Source organism: Anarhichas minor, unplaced genomic scaffold, assembly GCF_050575085.1.
Source record: "Anarhichas minor isolate MPS153535 unplaced genomic scaffold, ASM5057508v1 ptg000028l, whole genome shotgun sequence".
Classification (NCBI taxonomy): Eukaryota; Metazoa; Chordata; class Actinopteri; order Perciformes; family Anarhichadidae; genus Anarhichas; species Anarhichas minor.
In genome coordinates this window covers 9,183,401-9,206,753 of record NW_027466474.1, presented here as the reverse complement: position 1 = coordinate 9,206,753, position 23,353 = coordinate 9,183,401, and the positions used below count along the sequence as shown (strand labels likewise).

The 23,353-nt window shown below is 42.6% G+C and overlaps 1 protein-coding gene across 1 annotated transcript in view; it reads right to left on the bottom strand.

Annotated features, from left to right (window-relative positions):
* Positions 1 to 3,050: 3,050 nt before the first annotated feature.
* Positions 3,051 to 23,353, bottom strand: part of spock1 (SPARC (osteonectin), cwcv and kazal like domains proteoglycan 1) — an 80,682-nt gene continuing 60,379 nt past the window's right edge. The window contains exons 6-13 of the mRNA XM_076103474.1: positions 23,127 to 23,241; positions 19,978 to 20,110; positions 17,373 to 17,493; positions 6,934 to 7,053; positions 6,406 to 6,627; positions 5,961 to 6,023; positions 5,093 to 5,230; positions 3,051 to 3,247 (exon numbers count right to left, since the gene is read on the bottom strand). Of these exons, the coding sequence (XP_075959589.1) occupies positions 3,051 to 3,247; positions 5,093 to 5,230; positions 5,961 to 6,023; positions 6,406 to 6,627; positions 6,934 to 7,053; positions 17,373 to 17,493; positions 19,978 to 20,110; positions 23,127 to 23,241 (1,109 nt within the window). The remainder of the gene's footprint in view (positions 3,248 to 5,092; positions 5,231 to 5,960; positions 6,024 to 6,405; positions 6,628 to 6,933; positions 7,054 to 17,372; positions 17,494 to 19,977; positions 20,111 to 23,126; positions 23,242 to 23,353) is intronic.

Genomic DNA, 23,353 nt, shown 5'->3' with positions numbered 1-23,353 from the left:
TCATTAAAGAGTGTTTCATTATCATTTAGTTTATTGTTTTGGTTTCATGGCCCACAACTGAACTGTTTTGCTTGATTCTCAATGCTCTCATCAGCTTAGTTTTCAGCCACAGCACATGGTTGTTTTTTAGCGTGAAAGACCTGAAAATGGACTGTATGCTGCCAAACGACAGGCAGACAGCGTCTAGCATAGTGGAGCAAGGACCAAACAAAAACATCCCACATTAAATGGCAAACTTCATCAAGCTGCTCCTTTTTGTCCCAAAAAAGGGCCACAAATTGACAAAAATGTCCCCGTCGTTGTAGCCAATCACCAGTCTCTATAGAGACCCCGAGCCAATGGGAGGATCCACCAAGCCATTTGTGGATAATAAAAAAGCTGCAATAGATAAATGGAAGAGAGGAACAACGTGCCCTAAGGCTAATAAAACTCAGCCACGCAGCTCCCTTACTGAGAGAGAGAGAGAGAGAGAGAGAGAGAGAGAGAGAGAAAGAGGGAGTGTGTATGTGTGTGTGAGGACAACAAGGGTTGTAAGTGAGTGCTGGTGTGTGATAGATTTGTCTTGTGGTGGCTGAAGTTACAAGTTAATGTGATTTTCTTTGAATTTTGATTATTTTAATATATCCACCTTGTTCTTAGCTCCGCCATACCGGTCTATCCTTTCACTGCAAGAGTTGGAGATATGCTTCAGGTACGGGAAGTAGGAAGCTACAGGCCAACTTAGCTAGAAACAGGGGGAGAGCTATAGGAACAGGAATTATAACATGTTAAGTAGTGGGCTTTTACTTTTGGCCAGCTGTTTCCCATCTTTGTGCGAAGCTAAGTTAGCCGGTTGCTGGTGGTGGGTTCATATTTACTGAACAAGCGTGAGAAGGGTATCAATCTTCATATCTAACTCAATAGGAAAGATAAACGTATTTCCAAAACTGGCCAACGTTTCCTTCAAAGTGGGATAGGCTGTGTTCCCACAAGATTCATATTCCAAAAAAGAAGGGAAAAAGGGAAGACACCTGCAACATTCTGCTAACTCTCACAGTGAAAGGAGTAACCGGGCCCATAATTCATGCAAAGTGAGGAATGAGGTGGATACAAAGCAGGAAAAAAGCAGCAGACACTGCATGTGAAGACAGATGGACGAATGAGCCGTTTTCTTTATAGCTTTTGTCATGTAGCGTGATGACAGAAGAGGACGCTGCACGAGCCAAGGTCCCAGAATTGGATGATTACACACCCTCCACAGCCTCTGGCATAATTTGATGCACATAGTTAAGCCCATTGTCTATTGTATCTGACAGAGTGTGTTATGAACTGCTGAATAGGCTGTTTAAAGCCAGAAGATTCGGTCGTCCTCTTAGCCTCCGATGGTTGTTACAATGTGTTTTCAAAGTGCTGAGCAGGCTGTTTCAAGCCAGTGGGGTCATCTGTTCCATTAGCCAGTGATATTACAAAAACACTCATTAGGCTTTTATGTTCTATTGGGGACTGCTGGCTTTGTGCTTCTCCTCTCTCAAAAGCAAGTGATATGAGGATATTTTTTTTGCTGCAATTATTTATGTCTGCTTCTAACAGGAGACTTTCTCAAGGTTGGTAAAGGTCAGAAATGATGGAGGGCTTTGATTGTTCTACTGCAGAGAAAGCCGAGCTTTAGAGAAAATAAAACCAAAAGAGCACGGGAAAGTCATATTAATGTGTTGGTGGTTTCACAGTGAGGACAGAGATGTGTTTTTATTTCATCATGATTTGGTGAAATAAAATGAAATGTGAGGCGTGTGCTGAAAATGGAACATCAGGAGAACAAGAGACACATGGACACAGACCTGTAAGGTTCAAAAGACACCCAAAGTGCCACTTTACTTAAATGTTCAAAGTTACAAATAAAAGTTCACTTAGTTGACATTGTGAGGATTTCAATTTTAAATCACGAACATATCCAGTGTTGGGAGGCAGAACAGAGCCTCTTCTCTGCTCGCCCGACTTCATGTGTCCTCCCAGCTCAGGAGCAGCTTCTTCCTCTATTGTCTATTCACAGCCAAACAGCCTCAGAAGCCCTACCGACCACTTAGTAAAAGAACAGCTGGCTGAATCGCCACAGCTTTGGACTGTAGGCCTTGTAGTTCGCTTTTTCTACACTGCTATCGCTCTGCAATGCCACTCCCTACCTCCTGAGATTGGGAGAAGAACCAAAAAGACACTAGACAGCATCAACATAGCAACAAAGTATTGTAGCAGCCAAATAGTCATCACTTTCTGTTTGAGATGCATAGAGCTAGACCTGGCCAGGTAAATCTCTCTTTTACAGAAACACGATGAGAAACATGCAACATCAACGACAATACATCATTTATCTCATTGCTTCCTGGGCTTTCTGGGACATTCAAGATCAACAATTAAATAATTTACAGTCCTCCATGAAATAACAGAGTTAGAGGGAGCATCTCAGAGCCTGGGGACGTGTTATGGGATCATCTTTGAACACTGGAAGGAGCCCGACTGTGGAACACAGAACATGAGAATGAAACCGCTGATGGAAGTACAGGGAGGACTTAATCCACAATCTGGCCTTCTGGAGGAAACATATTTACGTCCAGTACATCAGCTAATGTATCTGGGCTCACAGACTGACGAGATGCTCTGACATGGATGTACAGAGATAGGAGAGAGGGACAGAATAGGAGAAAGAAAGAGATATAGGGAGTAAGAGGGATAATAGAGAAGCAAGTTCATGTTAGAAGAGGTTAAAGAACGCAGGTTTGGGGGAAGGCAGAGGCAGAAAGTGGACAGCTTGAGCAGAAATCTGACAGGGTCTCGACATTTGTTGGAATCTAATAGGTTCTCTGTTTTCCATCTGAACGTAAAACACTTGAAAATGAAGAGGTCGGATGAGGTTCACTGAAGAGAGAGATATGGATAGAGGACAGAGATCACATGAGCAAGTTCAGGAGCCAAAAGATGGACTGCTGCCAAAGTAACTGGAGGAGGAGACATTGGAATGGCTTCAGATCTGTGCTGAGTTTCCTGGGTCGCTGATGGCAGAATTAAATGGAGCGGAGCTACCAAACATAGCCAATCTCGTCATCCTTATCGTCTTCCTCGTCCTCGTCGTCCTCGATGGCTCCTCGGGGGTGAATCCGGCCCCGTCTTTTCTTCTGCCGGCTCCGCCCGCTCTGTGATGGCTCCTCCTCCTGGTCGCCCAGGAGAATGACGGCACCGCCGCTGCCAAAATCCCCCGATGTCTCCTGGTCCTCATCTTTAGGGAGAATCACAAACACAGACAAACGTACAGGTTAGAAGCACATAAAGAGTCCTGTGTAACAGAGTCTGTGTACCGTGTGACTCCACTTGCCTTAGACTAAGTAGTGTGACTCCAGGGACTCATGATCACCACAAACCATTGTTTTTAAGGAAATGCCCAAAAACTGTTGGATGGATCACTGTGAAATTTGGCATTAATTGCAAACTTTGTGTTTAGTCCTAATTAAGATTATTAGATGTGTTAGCATTTTGCTCCTTGTACCGTTGGGCATAAGTGGAGCCTTAAAGAGCCACTAGCATGGCTGAAGACTCTTAGTCAGAGCGGACCGTGGCAAGCCAACTATATTCCTATTGTCATGACCGACCAGTATATATGTTCTGTTGTCCTATCGAGACAATACATGGCAGCACAGAAGAAGAGAAGAAGAAGTAGACACAAGCCTCCGTCCATCATTCCTCCACACAACACAAGGTGTTGCTTAGCTGGCCAGCTTTAGTTGTGTTTGGCTAAGCTGAGTTACATCAAGTTGCAGCTGCAAATAATTTGATGTTAAATGTTGTTTGGCACTGGTGTTGCATCTTGTGTGACTGCAGTGCAAACAGGTGTCATTATCTCAACTGCTGTCTCCAGCCTTTTGTGAAATTGGGAGCCTGAAATCATTTTCAAAACAGTCTATTTACACCTGGGTTCAAGAGTACTCTGGTTGAGTGGCACTTACAGTGTTAAAACCAGTTTGATGTACTTGTGTTTAGGCTATCAAGCAAAGAGCTGCTGCATTGCTACCTGTTTGCTCTATGCAAGGCAGGACAGGAGAACTCCAGGCTGCTCCAGCCTGAGGCCACTCAGCCAGAGTTAGATGAGCTTGTTAGACCGGAGACAAAGGACTGCTGCTGTCAGTGTGTGTGTGTGTGTGTGTTTGTGTGTGTGGCGCCGGAGAGACACCTCATCAATATTGGAAGCTGCAATTACTGGCTTAGGACTAGACTGGCATTCGAGTGAGCCGTAATCTGTGGCTGTGAGCTGGCTGTTTGATTGGTAATCAGTATATCTGCCCGGATCCTTTCTGGCTAATTATTGTTCTTTTTTCCAACAATGAAATCCCTCGGCCATTGATTTGCAGCAAAGTGCTTCTATTGGCTTTTTGACCATTCCCTTTGAATTTCCACCACTGGCTCGTTAACTATGACTTCGACATATCAAAGCCCTTAATTATATATATTCTTCCAAATGCATCTACTTGGATGCCAACATCAGCCAGAAGTTTAGGCGTTTATTCTCCGCTAAAAGGTGCAACTTAGTCACTGCTACAAATTCATGTAAATAACAAATCGTTTGACACTGCTCTCTGCTGACAAGTGTGACGGATTTTCCGACTTGATTTGGAAGACGCTGGCGTTTTATCAAAGCGACATGAGCAGAATATCAGGGGCAGATAGAATCAGACATTTTACTGATGGCAAACTAGCCACACCGGCTCCAGACGCATGACTAATGTTATCTATTTCCTAACTGATCACTGATGCGTAGATACCGGTAAACATAAATAGAGACAGGGAGAAATACTGAGCAAAGAAATAGAACAAAGTTGGAATCGTGGTGTTTCAGTGGTACGTTATGTTTTAAAAGAGCAGCCTTGCAGTCTCTCTTGTCTGTAGCAGCAGCAGATTACAAAGAGAGATAAAATACAGACATACAGCAGTCCACCTGGATCAAAGCCTTAGCTCTGAGAGGTAGCTAGACAAATGGGAGCCAATAAGGGCAAACACAACACAACCAAAACCCTTGTTTAGCTTTAAGTGAACATGTAGGTGTGTCAGTAAGTCCGTGATATGGTCTTACCGCAGTTTGGGTTGCCTTGTTTTCTGGAGCCGGCGATCTCGTTGCCATATTTGTCCACACACCAACACTGGCCGGTGCTGCCGTGACACTGGGTTGGTTTGAAGTAGCCCTCCTCAGTACAACGGGGAATATAAAAGCCTAAAGATGGAAAGGAGAGGAAGGAAGTAAAGGAGGGGGAAAGGTTAGAGAAAGAAAGAAAACAGCCATATGAAAAGAGGGGAGAGGGTGGAGAACATTAAACTGACAGAAATACTGAGACGGGTAGCATCTGATCCCTCCTCAGCAGAGGTTAAATGTGCTGTAGTTGTGACCAAAGTTCTTGTGCATTCACAGAGGGAGATCTACAATCAATTACTGCTGTGAAGGTTGCAGGACAACAACCATACATCCTGCTTAGAGGGAAGCACTCCTTTTCAATAACACACACACACACACACACACACACACACACACACACACACACACACACACACACACGCACACACACACACACACACACACACACACTTCTGTTACCTTCATTTGACCCAGCCCAAGCTCATTTTTCAAGCTGTTTTGTTGTGAGCTGGAACACTGAACAATCTGCCCGGAGGCGACAGAGAACATGTGTACAAAATGTCAAGATGTGCTTGACAGTATGTGTGTGTGTGTGTGTGTGTGTGTGTGTGTGTGTGTGTGTGTGTGCGCGCGTGTGTGTGTGTGCGTGTACCATGTGTTTAACGCTACTGATTTATTTTCTCTGCTTGAAACTATTGTAAAGGGATCTCATTTTCCATGCTAATGCTTGAGTTTGTTCGCATTCAAAGTGGGCATGTTGGTTTCTCAGACAGGAGTTGGTCACTGGCAGCTGCCAATCATCCAGACTGACCTATGAGGCTCTTCCTTCGACTCTGGTTCTGGATCCTGCTCTTCTCAGCTTGGCAGGGCAGTCCTACAACCAGAGAGCATTCACAACAGTTTAATTGTTAGAGCTTGTTTTCCTACCAGAAGTATTTGACTAAAATGGCTGTTTCTACTCGAACATATTATTGATTTTTTTTATATTGGTCACCCTTTCAGTCCTCTATGCATTCTCCTAAATTGCCTCAGTCCTCACATTGACTACTGATTTTCAGTCACTGCCTAGATGTATTCTGTATCCTCCTCAATCCATTAACCGCTGAAAGGACCACAGTCTCAGTACAAAATGCACATTTCTACAAACAACTGGTACCAGTAATTGTAATATCTACAGTTATATTGCCTTTGTGCTTCTTATTTAAATGTCAGCTTCCAGCAATCAGTTTTTTACTCAACCCTTTCCCCCTCCTCACCCTGAGGTTTCTGGAAGCAGTAGCACCACTCGTTGTTCGACAGCTTGCCATCCTTGAAGGAGTCACAGGAGTTGAAGAGGGGCTTCATGCACAGCTCATACTTGTCCAGGTAAATGGCACTTAGCTCTGATTGGTCCAGCAGGAGGTCAAAGTTCATGTCAAGCTTGTTGAACATCCAGCCCAGTGAGTCCTTACAGATGGGCAAGATGCTGGTGTCAAAGTCTAGAGGAGAAAGCGGCCGAGAGGAAAAAAAAACAGATAATGGAATTTTTGAAACTGCAGAACGTGTCCAGGTCACTTACATTTGTATCTTTTTCAAGTATCACACTGAGATCTGAGTGTATCTGAGTGCAGGCGGCGGCAGAGCTGACATGTGTTCAGACAAGTTGACATTACAGAGAACAGAGCAGGGTCGCTGTCAACAGCTGCTCTCATGAGGACTGAAAAGCATGGCTGTTCAACAGGAAAGGGCTGCACACACACACACACACACACACACACACACATTTTGTGGGGTGATGTACTCACGTCCAGTGGTGGAGTCAAAGCTGTCAGAAGATTTGAGGTCTCTGTTGGCGTCGAGGTGGAGAACTCCGAACCAGTCCTTCAGTCTTGCAGCCAGACTGTGGAGCTCTGTGTCAGTGCAGGCTATACACACACACACACACACACACACACACACACACACACACACACACACACACACACACACACACACACACGCACAATAATGAGGAGCAGGGTAGTTGTTAATCTGCTGCTGTCATCAGAAAAAAATAAAATCTTTTTTTGCTCCTTATCAAACTTTAATTTCATTTCTGCTGTGTACTTTTCCTCTGTGCGTGTCCTTCCTTTTCCTTTTCTTATCCGACTCCTCTCGTTGAGTAAACACAGTGGAGATTCTATCTCTTGACAGTTACCATAGGAACCCAATCTGACATGCACACACGCAAACGCAGTACACACAATGGAGGTTCCTCTTCTGCTGTCATCTTTATCTGTTTACCATTTAGTGTTCTTGTTCAGATGATTGATTTTATCCAAGTGGGAATCACTGTCACACACAGTCACAACCAAGGGACAAATGCCAAATATCATCTTGCAGTGAGAGGCCACTTGATTTTACCCAGGGCAGAGATAAATCTGTGTGTTTATGTTTGTTTTTTTCAAATATAAAAAATATTATGTTTATTTTTCAGTGTAGCGTTAGAAGGGGAGGGCTATGGCGTGCAACAAAGGTCCCAAGGCTGCAATCAATCCCGGGATGTTATGTTTATATGACATGAGCTGTAACCACTCGGCTACCAAGGCACTCCAGTGTTTGTGTTTTTATGTGTGATCACACTCCTCTGCGCAACAAAAAAGAAAGCTGATCCAACACTGTCACGAGAGCCGATTTTACTCTCCATTCTACTGCCCAAAGAGAGCACAAACACTGAGAACAATATTTTTAATGATACCCTGAATCAAAAGTATATAGCAGCCTTCGTCTGCCTAACAAATCCCTCGTTCCTTCGGCTCTGTGGGACTGACAGGGTCTGCCTGCAATCCAAGCAGACCTCTGCCTCTGCCTGTCTCCCTCTGCGGCTCAGTATGTCACTCTCCGTCTTCCTCTCTCTTTCTCTCCTGAATTTGATTGACATATTTTTTCCCGATTCTGTTTCTTTTGAGAGCTTAATAAATGTGCCTGAAGGACACGAGTCACTCTCCACCTCGTGCTGAGCCTTCCAATCCAAAACGCTCCAGCTTTGTCCTGGCAGACAGAAAATGCAGAGGAAGGTTGTTAGCATTCCCGTAGCCAGGGGTGCATACAATCGCTGGCCCTCCAACTGGGAGGACCCCCACCCAGCAAGTCGTATATGCATCTGGGCAGGCCTCTGTGTGGTGTTTTTAAACTTGAACATGTGCAGGGCATACACAGAGACCCACACACATACAAATTGTATAATAATAGTTTGGGATTGTGTCATTATTGCAGCTGCTATAAAACAGAGGACGCCCCAGGAAATAGACTGGAGCTGAGGAGGGGACTGACAACATTTATCTGGCTGGCTATCCGTGTGACAATACCTCTGGAATACCAAGGTGGTCTGTGTGTGTGTGTGTGTGTGTGAGTGTGTGATATCCCTTCAGGACCAGACAGATAACATTTCAGAGTGCTCTTCATTTTCACGGTCTGGAACAGAGAAAATACCAACAGCCACAACAACATGATCCATCTTCACCTCCTAATTAAAATTCTTCCTCTGGCAGGAGTGGAGTCTGTAGCATATTGCTCTCGCTTTATCATTCATACATTCGACCGTTCTTCATCCCCCCACCAAGTTTTCCTTTCTGTTCCCACTCACCGCAATTCGATTCACTCTGCTTTTGTGATTCCTTTGTTGCCTTTGAGGACTTCTTGCTCATTTCCCTCTATTGCCCACTCATTTCCAATACCTCTCTCTCCCCTCTATCTTTGTCAATTGTCTGAGATTCAATAGAAGCCGCTTATCACACCTGGCTGTATACCTAACTCGGTTTCTCTTAAACTTAGAGGACCGCTGAGATATGCCCCGCTCTTCTGTTTCTTTCTCTCACCTAAACTGCTTTGAGTGCTTCATTTCCCATCTCTCCCCTCACACATCCCCATTTAGAGTCCAAAGACTGCCTCTGTTTTTCTCTTTGAAATCCGCTCCCCCTCTCCCTCTCTCCCCCTTTCCTCCACTTTTTCCGCTTTTGTCTCCACTGCTCTCTTTTCCTCTCAAGTATCTTGGACTACGCACTACGCCCCACAATGAGTCTCGATGGACCCCCCTTATCAGAGCTGAAAACATTCACACACTGGAGGACACAACACACAGAAAAAATCTCTCTCTCTCTCTCTCTCTCTCTCTCTGAGCCACAACAGGGTCAGGCAGGCTTAAAGATGTCAGACACACAACCAACATCAAAGCCCGTCCACGGGGCGGTTACAAAGATTACAGTTGTGGCAGAACTAGATTTGATGTGGGGCTCAACAAGTGATGTTGCTGCTGACAGTAGAAAACCCAATCAAGTGTCTCAGACTCACTTCACAGAACACTCAAAGTTTGACTTAAAGAAAAAATGGGTCGTTCCATGACTGGAGGTCATGGTTTTAGATTGACAATCATGTTGTTTAGGTCATGTTGTCCATGTTGTTCAGCCGGCTATAGACAGGCTGTTCATGCCAAATTAAACAGGTATTACATGATTTACAGGATAGAAAAGAGGAAAAACATTGTTCTGCTTGTTTGTTCTCTGACATTTCTCTTTGCTTTCTTTCTTGTAAAATTACATTGTGATTTATATGTGTTTTAGCAGGAAATAAAACTGTTAAATGTAACAAAAGCTACAATAAATAGTGATATAAAATCAGTACCAGTGAGAACAGCTAGAAGCCTTTGGCTAAGAAGTTGCCATTTCAGAGAAATAAAATCCTCTCCCTTACAAATATGAAAACAGGTGAATTCTTAAGTGGACATGCTGACATACAGAGACAGAGAGATGTTATCTGCGCTACTTCCAACCCTTCAGAGATTGTTTGACAGTGAACTTTTCCAAAGGATGAAGTGTGAGCAGACAGCCAGACACACCGGCTGCTTTCACACAGGACAAGAGGAAGAATCGATCAGAGCTGCAGGTCAAATATCAAACACTGAATCATGGCTGGGAATTACCTTCTTATTCGTCTTCCTTCCTCCCTCTTTCCCTCTCACCTCCTCACTTCTGCTGTCTTTCATGTCTGCAAACTCAGATCAGTAAAAACGGGCAGCCAAGAAAACTCACAAGCCATCAGTTTTTCACAGACTGACGCACACATAAACTACCAGCTGTACGTAGAAAAGTAGAGCTGAACTACAAAGCTGGCGTGCAAGATATCATTTTGAAACAATTTCTCCTCTACCTTTCTTGCCAAATTGAGCACAATTCAAAAGCTTGCTTTAATATGATGAAACCACTCGTTTGCAAACCACTACTCACTGAAATGCATCAGTATCTGTCATCACACAACAACTCTGTCTCAAATCACATTTGTATACTTTTAATTGACGCAAATATATTTCGGAGGAAATGCAATTGTTGCCAAGATATCATTCAATGGCAAGTTCCGGGATATAAGACAGAAAGCATAACATCCTTATGCTGATGGCAAAGTGTGGAGGCCAGCATGGATGTACAAAGCACAAGACGTTGACTGCTGTCAAGTTGTCATGTTCAGGCTACTAAAACATTTGGAAATAAGTCGTTGCCTTCCAAAGTCTGACACTGACACAGACAAGATATTGAAAAGAAAATTAAGTGTAATGTTGGCATGGAATCAATTAGTTATGCTGTCAGTTACAACGTTAAACTATATTTGTTTACATTTTGACAAAACGGGAATGATTAGTTTGTGTTTGCGTTGAACCCATGCATGTACAGAAAACTATCACTGGATTATTAGGTCGTGGGAGCAGCAGGTTCAGCATGCTATTCCAGACGTCCCTCTACCCAGCAACGTTTTCCAGCTCTTCCTGGGGAACCCCGAGGCGGTCCCAGGCCAGACAATATATAATCCCTCCAGTGTCTGGGTCTACCCCTGTGCCTCTTACTAGTTGGACGTACCAACTCCGAGTTGTCTGAGCTCTATCTCTAAGGCTGAGCCCAGCCACCCTGCACCCAGGTCACTACCCAAAGCTCATGACCACAGGTGAGGGTCGTGACGTAGATGGACTTGTAAATCGAGACTTTGCCTTCCGATCCCTGCTGACGCTGCACCGAACCCCGTCCATCGCACTCATCTCATTTTACCCTCAATCAACATCAACTACATTTGGTTGGGCTCACCTCCACGCATAGCACTGGACTATTTTGATAATGAAAAAAAGTTCTGAATCTATAAGGAGTGTATTTTTTCTATGATTTCAAAGTGGATTTATGAATCATCAGCTATAATGTATATCCTTGGAAGGCGAGTCACAGTGAAAATATATGATGTCTGTGTGACTCCGAGATGATTCATTATTAATGATAATTATAATGAAAAGCTAAAGCTATATAAATTCACATTACATTCAGCACTTCTCTTGCATGTAATTCTCTACAATCATGTCACTAGATCTATTTTATTATGAAACTCATAAAATGCTGCGGCATCCAATGAAAATGCAAATTAAGTGATATTTTTTTTATCTAACCGATACTTAAGATGTATCTTATGTAATGAAACCATCATACCAAAAATGTGTCATACCCAGCAACATATCAATCAACAGTTTATTCATCATTAGGTTTGTCAGAACTGTGAGTTTAATTAACAAATTATGTCCATCCTGTTTATTGGAGATACATCCTCTTTGACCCCTTTTAGTTTGGCACAAATATAAAACAGTCTAGCTCCATCACCAGATGTGCAACATTGCTAAATTACATATGGTGACAAACCCTCAAGGCCGGTTTAGGTCCTGAGATAAATGCGTCCTCCAGACTTCCTGATATACAGTATAACTCCAACAAATCAGGGGTAGTCAGGCTTTGTATCCCCCAATGGGTCTCCTTTATCATTTATAACTGATTAAATAAGTTTGTCATATAAAAGAGAGGGAGAAACTTTGTGGTGATCACCTTGAGACATCAGGAACATGGTCTGATCAGATCAAGATGAAAGGCAGGTGGAAAGGGAGAGAAGAGAGACGGGAGGTAGTGGAGGGAGGTGACACTTTTTAACAAGGTAACAGAAAGAGATATAAATGAACTGAGACAGTCCGATAGGAGAGATGAGGAATGTAGAAGGTCAGATTCATTAAAAAGATACAGGGGTATGGGTATGTTTCATTTTCTTTGCCTCAGTCTGTCAGCTCTTCAGAACAATCTGACTGGCAGTGAGTTAAGGTTATCCTAGATAATGATCAGTAATACACTGTGAGCACGGACAGGGAGACAGGTAGAGTTATAAGCGAGGCAGGTACAAAGAGAGAGCCAGAAACAGAACCAGTTTGAGTTTTAGGGAGTGAGACTATTTTTGTAAAATGACTAAATCAAATTTTAACCAAGTTCCTGCCTTTTGAATCATTTGTTGTTAATGTTAATAACTTGGATGTAGGTCATGTTTTGTTGGCGCCGATAAGGAAATGGATACGACCAACAACAGAAAGTCCTCAAACGTAAACACAAATTGTCATTGTTTTCCTGAACAGTTACAGATGACCGCTTCAAAGGCAAACATTTTACTGAGCTGCCATGTCTCTTGTTAAAGGCCCTGCTCAGGCTATTTACACTTCTGCTATGAAGGAACCGATATTTTGAAGCTGTCAGCCATCATTAATTTTCCTACTGTGATATGCCCATGTGGGAGTTGTTAATTAAGACACAGAAGAGGGATAATTAGGCAAAATAAGTGAAAACACCTGTGCAGGTGAACAATGGTTGTGTAGTGCCATTAAGGTTTGTATTATCTTAGGCATCAAAAACTATTTGGTCAATGCTGCAGTCATGTTACAGTGGGAAAATCCCCCCCGTCCCTGCATTATTCCACAGAGGTTAATAACATTTCCATCCTTGTAGTTACACCAGACAAACAGCCTAAATTAGCTACTTTTGCTGTGTTACATATTTAGTATTTGGAGCAGTTCGTTAACAAGTGAAACCAGATACAAACAGCGTACAGCTCCTTTTATATCAGAGGAGTTGGCTGCATTGGTGTTGATATTGGATTCATTTATTTAGAACAGTGCTAGCAGCAACAGTGGCTTAACTGCCACTTTATTGTCGGTTTGTTGACTGTAGAAACCGTTTTTCCAACTTGGCTGGTCGTCATTACAGTCTGAATTATATGATGTGAACATACCGTGGTTAAAGACACTGACTGTTGTTAGGAGAAGGGATGCAAACAGTAGTCTGGTGCCAAAACTGGATGCCCAACCGCCCACATGACACCCTCCCTAAGTGGTTTTACATCACCATAACAACGTCCGGGCAACACATGGTAGCTTGTGAGGAAACCGTAAACATTGTTTGTTTTAAGTGCAAATGACCACTGCAGCTTTTTTTTTTTTTTAGTGAGGACAGTCTCAAGAGGACATACTAAAAATGCTCCACAGTTACTCTTCACATGAGTCAGCACTCTGGAAAAAAAAGCCCCAAGCAATTGGCAAGTGTTAGGAGAGGAAGTGTGGAGGCAGAAGAGAGGAGAACACAATCTGTCCTCCTGTGTGCTTTCCATGGAGCTGTGAGACACAATTGCCAGGAAAAATTTTATTCAGCGAGGGGATTAAACCCATTCAGCCTCTAACAGTTCCCTTTGGACGTTTAGTCAAAGTCTTTGTTTGACATTAGCTGGAAGAAAATTAACTATAAGTGTTAAAAAAATGTCTTTGACCACAACCAGAACAGCCTCAACTCACAATCACGAGCAAGATCGCTTTGTGTGAGCTCGAGTCTTTGTTTTATGTGAGAGTGATGATGTTCAACGTCAGCAGTGCTGCCTCGGGGATGAATGACAGATCAAATTAAATCTCAGGGCCTCTGTGTCAATGTGTTAACCTTTGCTGATAAACAGACAAACAGCACCAATGGATTTTTCAGAGCAAATCAGGTTTATGTGATCATTAATAAAGATCTTAGTCATTAAAACAAAGATTAAACCAAATTTATCAATTAACATCTACAATTAACCTATAATTATGGCCTAATCTTTGGTAATTTGAACATTTCTCACAGTTCCAGATAGTTTCTGCCTCGTGTCTTTCTCGAGACTTTGCAGGATCCATTTGTGCCAATATGACCCAATGTCAAAAGCTAAGTAAAAGGGATGAACTCTATTTGCAATATTAAAAGATGTATAAAAAGATGTGTATAAAAGATGTGAGACAGACAAAAAAAAAGAAAGAAATGGAGGTGGAACTTTAACCTAACACTGTAAAACAATGGATTGGAGGCTTGAGACAGAAAATAAATGAGCAACAGATAGAGATGGGAGGGTGGGGAGATGTGACTGACAAACACACAGGGACACATTCCCCACACACCCACTTACTATGTGAAAAATAAAGGTTAGTAGTGCAGTTGAGGCAAAGGAACTCAAAAAGTTTATTTGAAGCCTCCCTCTCTGTCTCATCAAATAAAAAACAATATTCACCTTGCACTCCAAATAAACAGCATACTGCAACGCACGTACTGTAACAGCTCTTCAAGCTTCCTGAGTTATGTTTTCCCTGTTTTTCACGGGATGTCATTTTTGGGTTTCCCGTTTCCTTTTGTCATTCACCTCTGCCTCTCGTTTCATGTAGCTTCACTTCCTGCCCTTGTGTGTTTCCCGCCAGTGTGATTACCTTTCCCCGCCCTGATCAGCTTCACCTGTTCCCAAATACCCCTCTTCCTTCCTCTCTTTGTGATCTGCATTACCTGATTTTTGACTTTGCTTTTCCCTGACTGCCTTTTGCATCACCCCTGTTTTGGGATTTGTTTGCCTGAACCTCTACTAGTAAAGACTGTTTTTTGGAACTGTCTTATCTTAAATCGTGCATTTGAGTCTTTTTTATACGCAAATCAGCTATTTTCAAGGTGTCGCATTGCTTCCTTTCTTCTTTCTGTCGAAGCTGGAGACTCAGTGCTGTGTTTGACACACAGTAGTGGACCATATTGCAGTACATACTCACTAACTGCCTCAGCATGATAGTTGGCTCTCATGGCAGAGACTGGTTGTCTTCCTCAAGTTTTATCTTTGAATATTAATAACAAAGACCTGTGAAGAAAATGACAATTAATAAGTGTCCAAAATCCCTATTCACCTCTCACTGGAGAGTAAACTAATTAGGGTCTGTTAAATAAAGAGTAGGGATCGAATGAGGGCCTTGACCACACCCTAATCAGTGGAGTCAAAACAGGTGTTATCAATCAGGCTAGCGACCTGCTTTGCATTCACGGGTTAGTTCACCTGAGAGCTGCCATGTGTGATTCAGTGACGATTTAACCACCATGGAGTAGAAAAACATATCGGCATTTCCTCTTCTTGTGCCTTAATGACTGTAATATCTTGTACTGTGATGCCAGTGATATCAATGTGCTTGATAATCAAAACACAAGAGTACTACGGATGATAATGTACGTGAAAATATCAGAGCTCAGTGAGCTCAGTGGCCTCAGCAAAGCCTCTGCATGCGAGGATGTGACAGAATATGCTCTATATGGATGTCTGACAAACACCCTCTATATGAATACTTTTGCTTTATTTAAACAGCTCAGTGCCACTTTAATTAGATTAGCTCTGCCTGTCTAGCTTATTTCTTCTGATGTCAACTCACCATGACACTTACCTCATATGCCCTCCACACAGATGAGCTTACACACATGAACAACAATTATATATAGTATATATTCATTATCAAGATACATAATTAAAAAGGCTATTGTCCAATCGCTAAAGATATGTTTACATATTGTCCAAACCATCTGATCTTCTGAATCTCCAGTGTAAAAGCCAGATTGCAACAAACCACTGCTGTGGCGTGGAAACACAACAACCCTGTTTACTGTAAAAGTGATGCTTATGGAAGTGGCTGCAGACTCAGATGTTGTGTGAACAGAGATATTATTTACCAGTCTGGTTTGAGTGTGCAGACCAGTTTGAACCTGTGGCTATCAGTAAACATATGGGAGTGATCGCACATACCGAACTGTTGCAATCTTTTGGCTGTTACCATAGGAACACAATCTGACACACACACACACACACACACACACACACACACACACACGCACACACAAACGCAGTGTTTTCCTCGCCTACTGCCATCTCCATCTGTTTACCATTTTGTGTTGCTGATCTAATGAGAGATTCTATCACCCCTGCTATCTCTGAATGCACAAATATTTGGACCTGCTATCTCACTGGTAGTCTGAGGACAGACTGTACTGAAAGTACACAGACAGTCGTGAGAAGAAGATCCAGAGAGAGAGGAAATAGGAACATGAGGAAAGACTAAGTTTTAACTGAAAAAAAAGTGCAGTTTGACACCGTCCAAGATCTGGAAATGGATTATCTTTCTCTTCACACAAACTTTTCACTCCCAGAGTAAAGCTCTTGGCCGACGAAACACATAATTATAGTTTCTATTGAACAAAGATGGGGAGGAATTAATTAGGCGGCGGTCACGTTGGTAAAACACAGCATCACTCTCTGTTTCCTCCATCATTCAGCCTTAAATGGATGAAGAATTAGGTAACAGAGGGAGCCGTCATTAATTAGCAGACACATTTCCTTTGTATTGAATGTGCCTGATGAACCTCGGGATTCTTATAAATGCTTCCTAATCAGAGAGTGATTAGAAATGACTTATGAGGGCAGAATATGTGCATAATCAAGTATTTCATATTCCGACCGGATAGATGGATGGATAGGTAGATAGACTCACAACACACACAAGCACACAAAGTTAAACCATCCCAAGACTCGGCCATCTGGGAGAGAGGAAGCCTGTTACAATAACAATCCATCCTTTTCAGTGCTGCTTTCCTTTAGATTGCATTTCTCCTCCAGAATCTCTCCATTCATCTACCGAAATCCTATTTTCATGACAAACAATAAAGACACACACACTCACTCCATCACCGCTCCCTGTAGCTGTCAGAAAACGGGAGGGGTGGGGCGCTGGTGGGATGGGAGGGGAAGAAAATAACGTGAGAACGGGGAGAGGTGACAGGAAAGGAATGGAACAATTTGAGGGATTGCCAGTGAAAGTGTGTGTGTGTCTGTGTGTGTATCTGATGCATCCACCTGAACTGAAAGTGATTGACAAGCTCACAACAGATGAAATGGAGGTGGAGAAGAGGAATAAATATGTAACAGCCTAAATGTAATTTGACTTAAATCCATAAACATCCGTGTGTGTAATCAGAAGGATGGATAGCGAGAGAGCTAGCTATCGGAAAGAACATTTACTGAGTAACTCCGTTTATTTACATGAACAGAGAGCTACAGTACTCACCAGCCTTTTCAGTCTTATGTGGTGGTTTGCTGAGCTCCTGACCGGGCAAACAGGGACACAGCCCGTCACATTTTACTGAGATCGTCTTCCCAGACAGGCAGCTCTGGAACTCCAACTTACACTGTGAAAAAAACAACACAAACATGAGTAATGGAGGTTTCATTTGAGAAACTCTGGGACTCTGAAGGGCTGGGAACTCCACATATAGACACATAAAGACTTAGAGAGTTCTCGGTCTGTAAAAACAGTTGTATAATGTCCTCTGTGGCTCTGGAGGAGCTCTCTAAAGTATAAGAAAACTATCTAGATGATGTCACCACAGTTACCTTGCCATGGAAGTGGAAATGAATAAAATGGAGTGTATGGAAAACTTTATTGGAGTTGAAAAAGGAATTGTTTCCACCAGGTACATCAGGTCAGGTACAATAGGCATCAGAAGACATGGACAAAAATCAAGAATTGAAGGTCTAATTCATAGGTACTATCGAGTTGCATCATGGGAAGTGTAGGGTTCAGTGTTTTTGGAACTTGACCCTCGCAGAGACTAAAAGTCAGAATATTTTGGGGCGACTGCTGCAGCGATTATAACATATTCAAATCTGCCTTACTTTATGAAAGTGCAGGACCCCGTTATAAAAAATAACCTGTAGCACAGATGAGGACGAATCATGAATTCTGGATACTTTATTTACAGGATGTACAAGTATGTTATAACTGTGCTCCAATTACAACTGAACAAGAACTTTGAATTTCAAAGTTTCTTTGTTGAGCTGATTAAGGGAAAGATTTGCTGAGACAGGATTGGTCATTTATCTTCGATGAACAGATGTGTCCATTAGGCAGCCATGTAGACACACCATTAGACAGAGAGATGGCCAGTGACGTTCTATTATTAACTGCAGTACAAACCTAATGCAATGCAAAAAAGCAAGATGGACTACTTTAGAATGTAATTTAACAGAATAAATCTCATTTCAGGTAAGTGAGGGGTAAGAAATAGTTTAGACTAGTTGGGGGGAAAAAATCCAATTACAAGATCCTTCCAAGAGGAATAATGAAAACTGAAATGAGTTATGTAAATTCTGTTTGGGAGATGATAACGACAGGTTGTGTCAGGGTGAGACCATGACCGTGCATAAACATCTATATACATATCATGCATCACACACAAGCTTAGCCGTATCCTGCAGCACTTTTATTTCCTATATGTTGTAATTGAAATCCATCATTTCCTCCCTGTCGCCTCTTTGATAGCGCTGCTAATGTCGCTTAATGAAATTTGTTGACAAAGGAACAGCGCTATGTCCTGTTCTCAACATATTGAATCAGCCATCTGGGAAGGAAGAGAGAGAGAGAGAGAGAGAGAGAGAGAGAGAGAGAGAGAAAGCCCAGGGAATGGATGACCTCCCCGAGTCACTGTCAGCACACTGAGGGGCCCCATGAATCTTTATGCATGTCTCTCTCCAGGGGTTAATGTGGTTTTGATGAAACAGTGTTTTAACACCTGCCTTGGTGGAGTAAAAATAAAGGAGTAGAGGAGAGGAGAGGAGAGGAGAGGAGAGAAGAGGAGAGAAGAGAAGAGGAGAGGATGATTTAAGAGGAGGGACGTAATGGACTAAACTTAGTGGGCTGAAGCCTCTCAGGAGATAAGAGCACTGTCCTCTTAATAGGATATTGAGTGTGTGTGTGCGGTCACGATGAGGGAGGCATGTAATGCAATAATAAAACATGAATAAGCTTGAGACCAGCAGCTCACTGGTGAGCAGAGTTTAGGTTGGGCAACAGGGACCCATCACTCCACCAGCTAACTGAACCCCTCCAACTAAATTACCACAGCGACCAGAGGGACTTCCCATTCTTCCCCTTCCTTTTGTTCCTCCTCCTGTTTCTCCTTCAATACTTCTCCTGCTCAGCACAGCTTCAGGCACATAGGTGATTAGGAAAGCCTGTGTCCTGACTTCCTCATACACTAGCGATTCCCAGTCAACACGTTGTTTCATACCTCTGGGTTGGAGGCTTAACCTTGGAATTAAACTGAAAACAACATGACCACCAAATGGCTGGAAGTCCATTCATTTCCTGCAGAGCTGAGCTGAAAAATACGGATGATGTGTGGATGGACATCAAGCTTCCCCAGCAAAGAAAACATGACCGCTGTTGAACTCAAAGGTTTGCTTTTATTGATTCTGTCTCCTCGGACACTACTGTGGCTGCAATTATTAAATAATACTGAGCAAGGGAAAGTGTGCTCAAAGCTCAAAGCTCACTCTACTTTCCTCTATCATGACATTGTGAGTTTGTGGCTATGCATCATTTTATGTAGCTGAGAGTGAGATTATGAGCGGAGGTTAGTAGGTGGAAATGGAAAAGAAAATATATATATTTACACCATAACTTATTTAAGGCTCTTTGAGTGGCTCTTTAAGTGCTGTTGTATGTCTTGAAGCAATCCTGTCCTTGTTTCTATGGTTAAAGATCAACTGGATTATTGAAAGAAAATCTGCTGAGAAACTGAACACTCTGAACATACACTTTAGAAAAGTATAGAGAGGACAAGAAGAGTGAGATGCTTATAGAAAGATAATCAAAAAAAGGGATGTCTCACCCTGGAGGAGTAGGCGTGTCCATCAGATCCACACACAGGATTCGACTGGAGCCCCGAGCAGAGCCTACATTTCCCATGAGCACCAGCTTCAAGCCTGTGCCTGTGGCCTGCACCGCTTTTCCTGGGTTTCACACTGAAAGAGAGAGACAAATTTAGATAAGTCATGAATCAGCATAGGGACATTACTCAATAAAGCAAAGATGAGGTCTCCTACACATACATGGAAACACAAAACAAACAATAATATCGACAGTGCTAGAGCCAAAAGCTTTCTAGTCTAGTATATATTACATTCTAACTTTAACATTACTCTGATACATTAATGTGTGGGAGAAAATCGAAGTGCAGTAATAACTTTCCAGGCAGGAATATTATCCAATCTAGCAGGAGTGGTTCTCTACTAAGCAGGACGTTTGTAAAGTGTTTGTGGTTGTCAGGGTCAGCTGAAGCAGAGCGGATCCTGATCGGTCCATCGAGGCCTTTTCAATAACGAGCGTAATTGCGTTTGATACAAATTCTCTATCTAAGTGCTCTCACTGAACACCAGGTTGCCTCCTGATCCATCGAGCAGAGATGGAATTTCAGCCAGCCAGACTCTTTACACAGAAACTAATGTGTTGACAACGAATCATGCAGAGTGAACATCAACTACTGAAGTGACCAGGTGGAGATTCCAAAGTCAAACACACTCTTTCACATCTACGCTAAATGTAAAAACTCCCACATGCTGTCTCGTTTACTGCTGGAATATTGATTTATTCATGACATTTCGGTCTGCTCGATTGGCGAATGACACATCTTGAGCACACACACACACACACACACATACACACACACACACACACACACACACACACACACACACACACACACACACACACACACACACACACACACACACACACTTATTCTTATATGAACAACAGCGGACTATTAATCTACACCGACAGTGTGGACCACTGTGGACCATGAAATATAAATGCAAATATACTTTTATATATATATATTTAAAAAACAAAATTAAATAAGTCAGTCAGTCCCTTGAGAGACGCATATGCTCTGTAAAACTATAACGTTCAAATCCCAGGCAGCGTGTCAGCCGCTTTGTTGGTTCTTTAGAAGTGCCACACTCACCGACCGAGCCATAATCATTGCTACGGCAGTTTAGGCATGCACACTGCACTGATAAATACAACAGTGCTGGCAGATAAGGTAAGATGGAGGCACAATTAATCTTGTAGGTTGATGTTTAAGATATTTAACACATCAAATCCCATGCGTCTCCTCCTCTCCTTTCAAGTATTCTCTGCATAAATGCAATGAAACACCAGAATGTGTTCAAGTCATTGGTGTTGATTGGAAGTGCAAGATTGGGTTGGCAAGGAAAATGAGCGCATGCTTGAAAATGATTCCCTGATAGAGTCAGCTACAGCGAGACGAGTAGTCAGACGTTCTACAGATATACTAGCCTCAAACAGAAACTAGAAAGTGATATATCTTTCTCTCCCTCATAAACCACTGGACTTCAACCCCCTGCTGAGAGTTTCCATGTTGCTATAATCTGGAAAGGCTCCGATTTGACGGTCCTACAGCCCCCTCACAGCAGGACAAGGGTGCATACCAATTAACACTGCAAGGCTCCATAATATTTTTGAATTATAGCCGGATGGTAATGTAGCTGTCCAGGCCGGGGGCCAAACTTTATGGCCCAATAAGGGAAGTCAAGAAGTCCGTGCACAGCTATATGAACTTCAAGAAGAGAAGGTTATGCTTGAGACTTTTGTTATGAGTATGTATATTTAGTAAAGAGTTAATTTGGATTTTTAGTAAACACAAGTAATACCTAAGTGTGTCCAAGGCATCTTCTAAAAGTTAATGTTGCAAGCAGTGACTAGATAAACATGCCGAAACAAAGTTTACATAAAACTGTATTTATTAACATCTGCTTGCAAATATCTTGAAAGCAACAAAGTTTGGATCGTCCCTCTGAGAGGACATGTCATTGGTCTTGTGCCAATTACTGCAACTAATTAATATCATAATCCAAAGCTTCAGTGATTGATGCTTTTGGGAAAATACATATTTTAGGTGAATAGTTTGACATATTAAGCAGCAAATAGGACTTGTAATTGATGCAAAGCATAAAAACAACATTAAAACCAAGAAAGAGCTAATGACTTGAAGAAATCAATTAAACCCAAGAAAGAGACAAAAAGCAATCAAATGTCTTTTGGGGGAAATGCTTCTTGAACTGAAAAATTGAAAAACCTCAAAATTGGCAACATGACAAGGTTGAAAACACAAACAAATTGTGTGCTGACAGAGTCCAGAGAGCAAACAGATCGTTTGATTAAAATTAATTGGTGTTGAGAAAATGTGTCTGTATGTCTGTCACTGAAGCAAATTGTGTTCGTCGACACTGCACACCGCACACAAAGTGTGACTTTATTGCATGCTTCTGTTGGTGCAATTTGTCTTACGTGCCCTGAGGCTCCTTTAACGAAAGAGAACGTCTTGGATCAAAGCAGCCAAAACTTTACTGTTTTGATGTTCTTTGTAGATAATGCTGAAGCTGAATCAACCCTAATGTTGTGTTTGCAGCACTCTTCAACCGCTCAAAAATGTACTTAAAAGTGGCGTAAGCAATAGTTTATGCCCTCCGCACCCAAACAAATGCACCGCTCCAGATTTACCACCCCTCTGGCTCCCACTGCCTTTTGCTTCATACATCCATGGCCTCTCCCCTCTTTTGCACGAGCAAGAACGCCCTCTGTTGCTGTGTTGTGTGTCTCAGTCCAAACTATTTTGTTTGGTAGCCAGGGGCCGTGTCTGAACACCGGATTCTGTTTTCAGCGCACACACAGAAATGACAGCCGTAATGAGATATTCACTGAAATCGACAAAAGGTGTATTGGATTAGAATCGCTGACTCCCCCTTTAAAATTGTTTTATCGTCTTGATACTTCATGACTGCTTGGGTGGCATCTACTTTTTTTTTATGGCATCGCCTTCCTGACATTTCACCGAGTATATGATGGGAGGAGCAATGGATGAGTGATTAGTGGACGGCCCGCTGTACTGAGTCACAGTACCAATGATAACAAAAACCAGGGGTTAACACACTAAAATGTCCCATTACTGGTTCTTACCTGTGAGTTGGCTGCTTGTGATTGGTGCAGATGGCTGTCTGGTAGTCATGGCTGACACACACCTTGTGAGGAGGGCAGCGCACCTTCAGACAGGGGTCCTTGGTGGCGTCTGGACCTATACGGGGAGAGACCAGGGATAAACTTAATCGCTGAGCTGCAAAAACAAGTCAGCGGAAACATTCACAGCAGGAGAATCAGCACAATGTAGCGCTGAAGTAGATGCAGGA